The sequence below is a fragment of the Barbus barbus genome, assembly GCF_936440315.1.
Source record: "Barbus barbus genome assembly, chromosome: 37".
NCBI classification, from domain to species: Eukaryota; Metazoa; Chordata; class Actinopteri; order Cypriniformes; family Cyprinidae; genus Barbus; species Barbus barbus.
The window spans coordinates 18,208,800-18,222,424 of record NC_136715.1 but is presented as its reverse complement, the minus strand read 5'-3'; the positions used below and the strand labels follow the sequence as shown (position 1 = coordinate 18,222,424).

At 36.1% G+C, this 13,625-nt stretch overlaps 1 protein-coding gene across 2 annotated transcripts in view; it reads left to right on the top strand.

Moving 5' to 3' along the window:
• Positions 1-12,769, top strand: part of LOC306857182 (sodium-driven chloride bicarbonate exchanger-like) — a 52,332-nt gene extending 39,563 nt beyond the window's left edge. Inside the window, exons 19-25 of one of the 2 annotated variants that reach the window (XM_079396965.1) lie at positions 6-257; positions 384-452; positions 5,226-5,399; positions 6,959-7,081; positions 7,203-7,267; positions 7,912-8,022; positions 11,072-12,769. In XM_079396965.1, coding sequence (XP_079253091.1) covers positions 6-257; positions 384-452; positions 5,226-5,399; positions 6,959-7,081; positions 7,203-7,267; positions 7,912-8,022; positions 11,072-11,153 — 876 coding nt within the window. In that variant the 3' untranslated portion in view covers positions 11,154-12,769. The remainder of the gene's footprint in view (positions 1-5; positions 258-383; positions 453-5,225; positions 5,400-6,958; positions 7,082-7,202; positions 7,268-7,911; positions 8,023-11,071) is intronic. The other variant, XM_079396966.1, reaches the window with a different exon arrangement.
• The last annotated feature ends 856 nt before the right edge of the window (positions 12,770-13,625 follow it).

The following is a 13,625-nucleotide window of genomic DNA, read 5'->3' as shown; positions in this document are numbered from 1 at the left end:
CACAGAAAGGCTGTGGTTATCATCTGGACCTGTTTGTGGTGGGTGTGATGCTGGGCGTTTGCTCTTTGATGGGCCTGCCGTGGTTCGTGGCCGCTACAGTGCTGTCAATCTCCCACGTGAACAGCCTGAAGCTGGAGTCCGAATGCTCCGCACCTGGAGAACAGCCCAAGTTCTTGGGCATCAGAGAGCAGCGCTTCACCGGCCTCATGATATTCGTCCTCATGGGCAGCTCAGTGTTTATGACCTCCGTACTGAAGGTCAGTGATCTTTGGCCCAGATTGAGTCAGACCGCCAAAGTTTGATCAACACATGATGCATGCATTAAACTTTTGAGATGTTTCATCCATTTTTAAATGGCTATAATTGTATCTTTTTGTCCTCAGAAAATCCCAATGCCTGTGTTATACGGCGTTTTCCTCTATATGGGAGCGTCATCTCTCAGGGGCATACAGGTACTGCATTTACTTAATTCATATATTGTGCTTGACAGTTTTTTATTCAAATGTTTTCTAGGAGTGGCTTTTGTTATTTTAGTATTTGTTATATACTGTTATAGCATTTATTAATATTTTGTATTAGCTTTTATTTTTTATATTCCCATTATTTTCATTTAATTTTTTTTAGTAATATTATGTGCTTTTGTATTTTTTTTATCTATTTTTTAATATTTCCATTTAAATTTATAATTTAATGGTTTAATAATTTAAATATGTAAATATGTTTATAATTTATTATAATTTATGATAATATTTTGTGTCATAATATAATATAATAATTTATTTTATTTAAATATTTCCATTTATCTTTAGAATTTAATTTAATGGTTTAATAATTTAAGTATTTAATAATCTGTAAAAATAATATTTTATTGTTTGGCTTTTGCTTTAATTATTTTCAGTACCCCCAATCATCTTAATTTACCCCAATCATTTTCATCTTAATTTATTTCAGTTAGCTGCCAAGTCAACATTTCTAATTTTCATTGCTTTAAGTTAGTTTTTTTATCTAATATTTATATATTATATGAATATTAGTTTAAAATAATATTGTCTTTTTATGTGTGTGTGTGTGTGTGTGTATATATATATATATATATATATATATATATACAGTGCCCTCCATAAATATTGTAACAGTAAAGACAAAATTGCTCTGTTGGCTGTGGAGTCAAGACATATACAAATATGAATAAAAGATGAATATGAGACAAAACTACAGAATGTCACATTTTATTATTAGCCGTTTCAACACATACATGTTTTATCAAATAAAAAGAGCAGCATTTCCCATTTCTTTGCCCTTATAAATTCCTTGACTGAACTGGCAGGGTGTTTTGGGTCATTGTCCTGATGCAATATGAAGCACTTCCCAATGAATCTGGTGGCATTTTCTTGAATATTGGTAGGCAAGATGGTTTTGTACCCTTCCAAATTCATTCTGCTGCTGTCATCATACATTAAGTCATCAGTAAAGTTGAGAGGGCCTGTTCCAGAGGCAGCCATGCATGCCCAGGCCATGACACCACCTCCACCATGCTTTACAGATGAGGCTGTATGCTTGGGATCATTGCAGTTCCCTTTTTTTCTCCATTTTTTTTTTTTCCCATCACTTAGATAAAGGTTCATCTTTGTCTCATCGGTCCATAAACACAGTTCCAAAACTCTTCTTGCTCACCTTTGTGCTTTTTTGCAAATTCTTGACTTTCTATTTTTGGTGCTGGTCAGAGGTTTGCATCTTGCTGTGTAGCATCTGTAATTCTGTCAAAGTCTCCTGAGGACAGTAGATTATCAGAGCATCACCTCAGCTTTCTGGAAGTTGTTGGTGATTTTACAGACACGTCTTTTAGGGTTCATTTTCACAGCTTTTATGATTTGTCTGTCATCAACTACTGTTGTTTTCTCAGCCGATCAGGTCGTTGTTGGTTGCTGGTGTCGCTGGTGGTTTCCAAACTCTTGATTTCTCCATGCCCTTTGTTTTTGCTATAGCTCTAACTGACGTCCTCTTTTCTTTTAGCATCCAAATTGCTTGCTTTTCTCTCAAAGTCAGCTCCCTCATCTTCATCCTGGTTTGTGTGTGTCATCATCAAATGCAAGATTCAGAATGCAGAAGTAATGGATATAACTGATACGACACATTCCCTGCTTTTAATATCTGAAGAATTAATGCAACAGGACACAGCTGATCACTTAGAAAGACCTGTGAGGCAACTGTTCCAATACTTATGCTCACATCAGATAGAGAGATGAACTCTAAAAGTGCTGAACTTCTTAGCTGGTAAAACATCTATGTGTTGAAACGGCTAATAATAAAATGTGACATTCTGTAGTTTTGTCTCATATTCATCTTTTAATCATATCTGCAAATGTCTTGACTCCACAGCCAACAGAGGAATTTTGTCTTTACTGTTCCAATACTTTTGGAGGGCACTGTATATATTGTATGTATATACGTGTGTGTGTGTGTGTGTGTGTGTGTGTATGTATATGTATATATTTCTGTCAGGACCACTATCGTCAAAATGATAGATACTCAGCATAAAGTTTGGTTTGGCGGTATGGTTCTGTTCTGGGCAAAACTCCCTGTCCATCCATGCAGCCTGTCATGAATGAGCAGGGAGAGCAGCAACAATAATAATAATAATAATAATAACCCCCCAAGGGTTAACAGAACAGAACAAAGCAGATATCATTGATGTACTCAATGATATTTAAGTGTAACATTATTCAAGAAGTCTGATTCAGCAAGTAAAATCAGAAAGCAAAGTCCTGACTGCGCGAAAGGAGGAGTTGGGGATGGAGGAGGGTAATTTGCTCCTGAGCAAGCGGGAAAAGCTGCCGATTCAAACTGAATAGAGCTTATATAGGAATGCCGCAATAGGTGTCGTATTCCTATAGGTAGATGTGATCGGCTGAGAATCAGCTGATGCAAGCTTGACTCACGTGACCTGCCAGAATTGACGCTAACGCTCGATTTCTGTCAGGACCACTATCGTCAAAATGATAGATACTCAGCATAAAGTTTGGTTTGGCGGTATGGTTCTGTTCTGGGCAAAACTCCCTGTCCATCCATGCAGCCTGTCATGAATGAGCAGGGAGAGCAGCAACAATAATAATAATAATAATAACTCCCCCAACACAAACGAAAGGCCAGAACCCCCCAACACACGATAGGCCAGAACCGCCCAAACCACAACTGATGGCATTCTGAAAGAAGCATAGCCTTCTTAAAATAGCAGAGACTGGGGCAGCAGCCCCTTAAAGGAGAAGGCAGTGAAGGGGTGCTCTTCTTTATAAGCAGTTAAGAAGAGCAGCAGCCCCTTACCGGAGGAGAGTAGCAGCGAAGGGGTGCTCGTCTTTATAAGCAGCTAAGAAGAGCAGCAAGCCCCTTTAATGCAATACCTGAAAAAGATGCAGAAAACGCACTAAAATTGGCAGCCTAATCTGCAGCAAACAGTGCACTGCAGCCATATGAGAAAACATGAATGGTTCAAGAGATCGCCGGTTCTACCTGGCCTAAAAGATTCAGCATCCATTTAAAAACTCTATAAAACAGCATATAACAACTCAAATCAACTCATCAGTTTACAAATGTGTCGTCTCCCACTGACATTGTGCTCGTTGTGTTACGTGTCCTCAATTGACAACCCACATGAGCGAAGACAAAAAACCTTACCAATACACTCGATAGCTTGCAGCAAGCATGTTGCTTGCTTAAATCACAGCATGTTGCAGTAGTCAAGAACTTAAGGAAATAGCAGTCCCAATATTAGATGAGCCATAAGCAACAAGCATATTTCGAGAACAATCAGATGGTCTAAACAACAGCAAAACATTAGCTTCTTGCTGTTGCAAATTTAACGAAGTACCATTTGCAGTAACACCAATAGTTTAAAGCAGCAAGCAGGTCTAGCAAGAAACATGATACTGAGCACTAGATAAGCCCTAAAAAGCAAGCGAAATCCCTATACCCTAACAGCTTTAAAGCAAATACCTTCTGAAATAGCATAGACTGGGGCAGCACGCCCTTTAAGAAGAAGAGAAGCAGCGAAGGGGTGCTCTTCTTTAATAAGCAGCTGAGAAGAGCAGCATGCCCCTTTATTGCAGTACAGCATATGGTCAATAGCCGAAGTTTAGGCAACACCATGTAGCCCTTATCCAGATAACCGTTAGCATTAATAACCTTTGGTAGCAAAATCTATACTGCCCATTAGTATCAAGCATGTTACAGGTACACTAATTAAAGCAACAGCATATCACTAACTTAAAACACAGCGTTTTGAAAATAATGGTAGGATAAGTTTAATGAAACACAATTCCCAATACTAGATGAGCCTTAAGCAGCAAGCCTGTTTCATATCAGATAGCCTTAAACAGATTAAATAAGCCTGGCTGTGGTAAATTTAACTGGGTAATGTTACCAGTGTGTCAAGATACACCAATGAGCCTAAAGCAACAGCATGCCTAGCAAACAAACATGTTACTGAACAACTGCCTTAAACAACGAGCAATATTTGATAGCATAATTGCCAACATAGCCTAATGCAATGAGAATGAAAAAGAACTTCGCTTAGCTTCGTGAAGACATTCAGAGTGAGATGAATAAAGGGTTAAATGTTCAGTTGTTACGTATGCTTTAACCCTCCGTGATATCTTTGCTTCTTCCAGCAGGGAAAGCAAATCTCTTGTAAAAGTGTTGTTGATGCAGTCACGTTAGCACAACTTCAGCGAATTGCGGGCATTGCAGGCAAGAGTCTATATCAATGATATATCGTTGTGAGAAGCAGTGCTTGCTCAGGTCACTTCCAAGTCTATCAGCTTATATCAATCACGGCGAATTCGCGTTCAAGTTCACAAACTTGAATCTGGTGAGAAGAACTCTGTGAGAAATGAACCCATGAAAATTCCTGATTGACGCTTTCCCATAGAGATTAAATTTGCGGTCTAATTTGCTCCTGAGCAAGCGGGAAAAGCTGCCGATTCAAACTGAATAGAGCTTATATAGGAATGCCGCAATAGGTGTCGTATTCCTATAGGTAGATGTGATCGGCTGAGAATCAGCTGATGCAAGCTTGACTCACGTGACCTGCCAGAATTGACGCTAACGCTCGATATATACATACGTACATATATTTTTTTAATAGTATTAGCTTTCATTTCTTGTTAACGACACTGAATTGACATTGTGCAATTTTGACAGTGTTAGTTGTGTTTGTGTTTGCCGTTCAGTTCTTTGATCGTCTGAAGTTGTTTGGGATGCCGGCGAAACACCAGCCTGATTTTATCTACCTGAGACACGTCCCGTTAAGAAAGGTTCACCTGTTCACCATTATCCAGCTCAGCTGCTTGGTGCTTCTCTGGGTCATCAAAACTTCCAGGGCTGCCATAGTCTTTCCTATGATGGTAAGATGTGTTTATGTTTATATAAATAGACAGATACTATATATATATATATATATATGTATGTATAAATATATATCCCTCTATGGTACCATGTTGCCTCCAGGCAACACAACATATTTTAGTTTTTTTTTTTATAAAATGAGACACCCATTTAATTGATCAATGCTATCTCATGGAAGTAGAAGTCAAATACTAATAAATGAAAATACCAAAAAAGTGGTCACATGACCCACAGGGGTCCATTTTGTTTCCAGATATGTGCACATCACACAACTCCATATTTTTCCATACATATTATTGCCTACAAAAACATCTTAGTCACTTTCATTGGAAAGTAAATAAATATTTTCAAAAACTTTACATAATATTTAATCAAATGTATAATAGGAAATTACAAAAAACTGCGTGTTGCCTCAAGGCAACATTGTACCGTAATGGAATCGCATAAGGCGATGCAGGCGTACTAGGTTATAATACAAGTATATGATATTTGTAAGGAAAAGAGTTAGAATTATCTAAATGTATTTGAATTTTTACATGATTTTGTAATACATTTGCAGGAATAGTAATTCTCATGCTATATCTGCACATATTATGATTTTTCTGTAGAGTTCAATCGCTTCCTCAGCTTTCACAAGCAGTGAGGTGTCATTAGTGAAGAAGGAGGTTTTGCATGCATGTGCTTGTGTGTGTATGTACATGATTGTAAGGATAAAGAGCATATTAGTACAAGGTTATGATGATTTTAATTTTTATTTACTTTGAAACAACACTGATTATAATGTTTTGGTATGATATCAGATATGATATTTGAGTTATACTTGTGATCCACGATGGTACATTGTTGCCTGAGAGCAACAGCTGGATATGAATTGTTACTTTTTATTAAAAATGAGATGTGCAATACATTAAAAACTAGATAAATCTGTTTGTTAAAAGTGTTTAAATAATTTGCTGTTTTAAGTAGGAAAAACATCACAAATATTTTTTTCCTCATTGATATCATATTCCGTACCGTAGAGGGATATATGCAATATACAGTGGTGTGAAAAAGTGTTGGCACCCTTCCTGATTTTTTTATTTTTTTGCATGTTTGTCACACTTTAATGTTTCAGATCATCAAACAAATGTAAATATTAATCAAAGATAACACAAGTCAACACAACATGCAGTTTTAAATGAAGGGTTTTTTTATGAAGGGAAAACAAAATCCAAACGCACATGGCCCTGTGTGAAAAAGTGTTTGCCTCCCCCCCCACCAAAATTACCCCAAGAGTGCAGCGACGACCCATCCAAGAGGTCACAAAAGACCCCACAACAACATCTAAAGAATTGCAGGCCTCACTTGCCTCAGTTAAGGTCAGTGTTCATGACTCCACTATAAGAAAGAGACTGGGCAAAAATGGCCTGCATGGCAGAGTTCCAAGACGAAAACCGCTGCTGAGCAAAAAGAACATAAAGGCTCGTCTCAGTTTTGCCAGAAAACAGGAAGGGGGCCAACACTTTTTCACACCACTGTATGTGTATATCTCACATGATGTCTGCCTGTTTTCTTGCAGGTCTTAGCCCTTGTGTTCATCCGAAAGTTGTTGGATTTTGTCTTCTGTAAGCGAGATCTCAGCTGGCTTGATGACCTCATGCCCGAGAGCAAGAAGAAAAAAATGGAAGATGCACAGCAAGAGGTACCACCACCCCCCATCACACACTGCTATTGGTCGCGGCCTGCAGCAACGCTATTGGCTGGCAATGACCAATCGCCTTTTAAAAGGACAGATCACCAACATGTTTTATTCTCACTTTCAGGAGAATCAGTGTGTCTTGATGGAGGATGAAGGAATTGTACAAGTGCCCTTAGAGGGGCATTTTAAGTAAGTAGAAAAAAAATCAGTGTTTGTACACTGTAAAATGTGCAACCTGCTGTTGTTATCTAATCTAGCCCTTAAATCTAGCTTTGTTAAGAGTATTTATATTGATTCAGTGATTTGAAAGAAATATTTTAATGAATAATTAATTTGACCAATTAATTTAGATATTATACAAAGCACATTTATTTATTTATTTATTTATTTTATTATTATTATTTTAAGAAAACATACACTACTGTTCAAAGGTTTGGATCAGTAAGATATAGTTTTAAAAGAAATTAATGTTTTTTTTGAGCAAATTGTTCAAAAGTTACAATAAAATATTTATAATGTTACAAAAGATAAAATAAATGCTGATAAAACATGCAAATAAATGCTGTTCTTTTTAACTTTTTATTAATCAAAGAATTTTGAGGGAAAAAATCATAGGATAGGAATATAATGTGATTTAATTTTATATAATACATAATATAATGTAATTTCATTTTACACATTTCATTTAGAGCTGTACAGTTTGCAGTCATTCATTTCTGTAAAAATGTTTAGATGGCCTCCTTTATTCTTGAAGGACAATTTCTTTCAGAATAGATGATATAACAGCAATAGCCTGAAATTGAAAATGCATAAATGTGTTTGCGTTCATCTAGGGACGATCCATCCATGGTCAACATTTCAGATGAAATGACAAAGTCATCTTTTGGAAATATCTGGAAAGGCCTCAACACTGACAGCACCAACAAAGATCAAAGCTCCAAAAGGTTTGGATTGAATATTCTCTCGCACACATGACAATATTCAAACATGTCACTTTAATCTCACCACACACCTGCAAACAATGCATTGGGATGATAAAACTGCACAGTATTTTGTTTCTGTGAGACATGTTCAGTTTCTTGATTCACCTTATGGCAAGTTTTATTCCTCCTATAGAACATTCAACCGAATTCCTACTTTTAAAAACTCTGTTAAAGGTCCAGTAGCCTACATTTTCATTCTCAAATCAGCGTTTGGTCATATCCGAACCCCTTCAGCCTTAGTCAAAAAATGCAAAAGGAATATATAGGATTGCTAAAACGTGTTTATCCTAATTTGGAATTCCCAGAAGAATTAAATAAGAATCTTAATGGATAAAGAGAAATTCCTAGATAACTGAATAAAGTGGATTCATCTTTAATCCAGTTGTGGCATCCTTCAGGATCTGCACTATATTATGAAGTCATTCCATTAGTGAACTCCTCAAACATGCTGTTCTCTTTAAAATGGAAGTGTGACTATCAGGCTCATATCATGACTGAATTTTTCCCTGTCACTCATAAGCTCCCTCTCCTAATGTCTCAGATGCTGATTTCCAAAGGTAAGACGCAACCCAACCCGTCTGTGCACGATCACTGTATATACACTAGTGCTGTGGGTGTCTGGCCTCCATCTTTTGGTGCTATGGTTCATGTTTCCTACAGTACATGTCCAAACCTTTGTTCCTTTTCTAAAAAAATGTTGCGTCTTTCTCATCAGAGTTTAACAACAATGAAAACATTCCAGGCTTTACAAAGGGCGTCTTACTAAAAACACTGACATCACATTGTGAGACCCAAGCTCTTTGTTCCAGAGCATTTTAGGATTTGTGTGCATGTTTGTGTGTATTTGTTGAGAATGTTAAATGCATGGAAAAGCATGATTTTTTGGATAGGTCAAAGGTCAAGCTTTAACGCTTGCACAATTTTAAAGGAGTAGTTCACCCAAAAATAAAAATTTGCTTAAAATGTGCTCAACCTCAGGCCATCCAAGATGTAAATGAGTTTGTTTCTTTGTCTGAACATTTGGAGAAATGTAGCATTACATTATTTCCTCACCAATGGATCCTCTGCAGTGAATGGGTGCTGTCAGAATGAGAGTTCAAACAGCTGAAAAATACATCACAATAATCCACAATTTGATGATTCCAACTAAAAAATATTCAAAGGAGAGAAATATGTACACATCAAGCACACCTTACAAGCAAAAACAGTTCAAAAGGTGATGGAGATATGGATTATGGGCTCATATTTTGGCCAGAAATTATGATTTAAAGGTTGATGGATTTGTTTCTTACAAGCACAGCTTTTCACTTCACAAGATGCTGATGGACTGGAGTGGTGTGGATTACTTGTGGATTATTGTGAAGTTTTTAGTCTGCCACCCCCCAAAAAAGACACATATGTCAGGATGCTGTTCATAGACAATCATCCCTCGACAGCTCACTCACAAACTGGTCCAGCTGGGGCTCAACACCTCTCTGTGCAACTGGCTGTTGGACTTCCTGACCGGGAGACCTCAAGCAGTACGGGTTGGCATTAACACATCCAGCACCATCACACTGAACACTGGGGCCCCCCAAAGATGTGTGCTGAGCCCTCTCCTCTTCACTCTGCTGACCCACGACTGCACACTGTCACACAACTCCAACCTGTTCATTAAGTTTGCGGATGACTGTGGTGGGTCTAGAGTAACGCAATTTCAATTCTCTGTATGTATGTGCCGTACATGTGGAAGAATTGACAATAAAGCAGACTTGACTTGACTAATCAGCTGTTTGGACTCTCATTCTGACGGCACCCATTCACTGCAGAGGATCCGTTGGTGAGCAAGTAATGTAATGCTACATTTCTCCAAATCTGTTCCAATGAGGAAACAAATTCATATTCATCTTGGATGGCCTGAGGATGAGTAGATTTCCGCTTTGGTTGAACTATTCAACTCACTGAGGTCAGATAGTCATGTAAAATAGGGCTGACAAATTGCAAACACGTGCAATTAATTAAATGTACTTCATGCTGATTCTTTTTTTAACGCTGACAATGCTTTTATTTAATTTGACATAACCGTTTCATTTTTGTTGTGTGAATTGGAATATTCAGAACTGATTTGAAACAAACACACACAAAATCTCTTGTGGAACGAGAGTGTCATGATCATTTTTCTCAGTAAATTCTTTATGTAGTATATTTACATTTACATTTAGTCATTTAGCAGACGTTTTTATCCACAGCGACTTCAAAAAAGACAATAGAAACAATAAAAGAGCAATAATATGTAAGAGCTGTGACAAGTCTCAGTTAGTCTAACGCAGTACATGTTTTTATTATCTTTTTTTAACAATAAATAAAAATAAAAAAGTAGAACAGAAAACGAATAGAGGACGCTAGTGTTAGAGGGTCAATTTGTTTTAACTAATCAAAAGTCAAAAGAATAGAAAACGAATAGAGGACGCTAGTGTTACAGGGTATTTTTTTAAAATAAGAAGAAAACGAGTAGTTAAAAATAAAACAGAGAGTGCAAATGTTAGAGGGTCAAGTGTATATATATATTATTTTAAACAAACTCATATGGTCTGTTTAACAGAGGGTGAAATTTAAGTCTAGAATGATTATACATATGCATATATGTTCCGGTATGAGAGCCATCAACACAGTAATTACACTTTTCTTTTCTTTTTTTCCAAAAAAAGAAACAAATGCATTAACAAGTTAATTGTGAAATAAATGTTCAAATTAATATTTAAATTGTTTAAATATGATACATTAATAATTAATAATTAAATAATTTGAATATAAATTATTTAGTTATTAATTACAATAATCAATTCAATATTTTAATCAACTGACAGCCCTATTAAATCAATCTTGTTTTACCTTTTGATCATAAAGAATGAGCTTGTATTCTTTTGTTATAACAGCACACTCTTGTCGCTCACAGTTTCTCATCAGCTTTTTGACTCCCAAAGTCTGTTTTTCTCCATGATGACGCAAGTCTTTTTCTGTTATTCTGCAGCTCAACAGTTGAAGTTGCCATTGGACATAAAAGAGGCGATGAAGAGAAGGAGGCAGATTTGGATAGAGAGACGAGTTTGTGAGTTGACGTATTTTGAAACACACTGTATCGTGCCACACTGCAAGCACCACCAAATGCTTCTGTTCTGTAGGTCTGTGTGTGCCAGTCTGTGCTAAGGAACCTTCTTATATTTACATGTTTTTTATGTGTGTGTGTGTGTGTGTGTGTATGGAGATGTTTGTTTCAAACATTTGAATATGTGTGTTTGAATTGCCGCCCACAAGGAGGATTGTTGGGTCGTGTGTTTTTCCAGTCCAGTTGTAGTTTCACCAGAAGTTTTAAAAAATGTAAGGTTACTTTTGTTTTCAACCGAGAAGAGTGTATTTTGTATGTTTTCTATTTTTTTTTTAAAGTAGATCCTATTGAAATTCCTTGTCTGAATATGTTTATTATATCAAATCTATTCTTTTTTTATTATGCATAAATGATAAATATTAATTTGCGGGCATAAAATGTCATAATAGTAAGCAATTTCTGACAGAAGATACAAATGTAGTTCTATCAGCTTTTTCAGTGTCTGTGCGTCAAAATGTTGTCCACATCACTTCATAAGATACTTGATGTTAACATTTACTACTTACGAACAGTGACCAATATTTTTAAAAGTACTTTTATGAACAGTTTTCTCATTTTGTGAATCTTACGGTACGATTTCCCTAAATACGCAAACATATGAGCCAGGACTGTGCTCGTTTTAGCCTACAAACTTTTCTCCTGAACTTCTTGAAATGAATCACATCCATATTCAGAAATTCACGTGTTGATCTGGACTGTTTTTTTTTTTTTTGAAAATGATATTTAAAAGCTTTATCTCATTTTGTGTAGCACTCAAACATGCAAATAATAGTAAACATATATTTTGTTAAAACGTTGCAAATAATATAACTGTATAGTGCGTTTTTACAATGTTTCTGAGTGACAGGGCATCTGTCTCCTCTACAAGACTCATTTGCAAGCCAAGAAGAGACCTCATCGCTCAAACAAACGAATTATACCAGTACTGCCGATAAAACAAAAATCATACAAGAAATGCAATAATATTCCTTTTCACAAGAGGGGCATTATACGGTGCACTAACCAGAGACAAAGTACCATTTATCATCAACACATGAACATGTGATTCTGTATTTTGTCTGTGTGTATAATCCTAAATAACAAAGTCATTTAATATGTGGACAGATTTAAATATGTATAGATTAGGGGGGGGGGGGGGGGGGGGTGTTTTCATGTTACTGTCAGTGTTATTACAGTGGTTTGCCATTTTACAGGTTGGTTGACAAAACTACGACATACACATCTATGTCATGAACATGTCAGCAGAATAAAGTTCTGTTGATTTCACTGTAAAATAAGCATTACTTCCTGAACACAGTCTCTATTGTTTATTAAATTATTCATTCAAATGAACATGTATCCTTACAACTGAGCAATTTTCATCACAATAAATGTGACTGCAAATAAACTGATGCTAAAGTGTGTTTTTGCAATGGTTTATACTTACTATTGGGTCAATAGGAATATTTGATCAGTCCCTAATGTGTCATGTAAGTTTAACGCATGATTAACTAGTTATTCAAATGTTCATGTGTATAAGGGATGAATGCTGAAGTCCAGCCCTGTTTAGGATTGATGATCTTGAAAAATAAATCCAAAAAGCCATTCCTCGTGTATATATTCTGTAGAAATATTGTTTGCCACATTTTATTCATCATGATTGTTGTTGTTGCCTATTGCTGCAATTAAGGGCATATCGAAATTGTACTGTTTAAGCATTCAGCCGCGATCAAACCTGAACAAAATCAGTTTCACTTGTGTTGTATTTTGCCTTTGGAGGAGCATATTTTCAATAGAGCCATGCAGTAGTCCTAAAACCTGGAAGAGAATTAGGCCTAGCATTTTGGAAATTTCCCATTTCCAGGTCTATCGCTTTATAGCAAGGTCTGTACAAGTACGTCTTTAAGGGTGGGTTGCACCAACAAGGATTAAGCTTAAATCTAGATTAAATCAAGATTTATCTAATAATTCTGTTGCACCAAACTTTAAACCTCATTTAAAAATAAGCAGGTTTACATTTAAACCATCAGTTTGATCCTGGATTTATTTTATATTTAAAATAGATTAACTTTAATCCTGTTGCTCCATAACTTTAAACTCAGATTTAAATCTCAATTAAGGATTAAATTTACATTTACAGGCAAGGAGGTTTAAATACAATAAAGTGCACTTAGTTACAGTATGTAAAATTAATGGTAGATGGAGGTTTTAATCACAGGTTAGAATTCTAATCCCCGATTTGTTAATCTCAGTTTAAAATTAAGTGGTGCAACACAACTCGATTTAAAATAAAACCCAGATCAACAAATCCTTGATTAGCTCTAAACTTTGCTTAATTTAATCCTTGTTGGTGCAACCCACCCTAAGAAAAGTTCATTTTGGAGCTTGTTTGAATTGAAATTGTACATTTAATAAAAGATATAAAATGCAAAGCAATTAT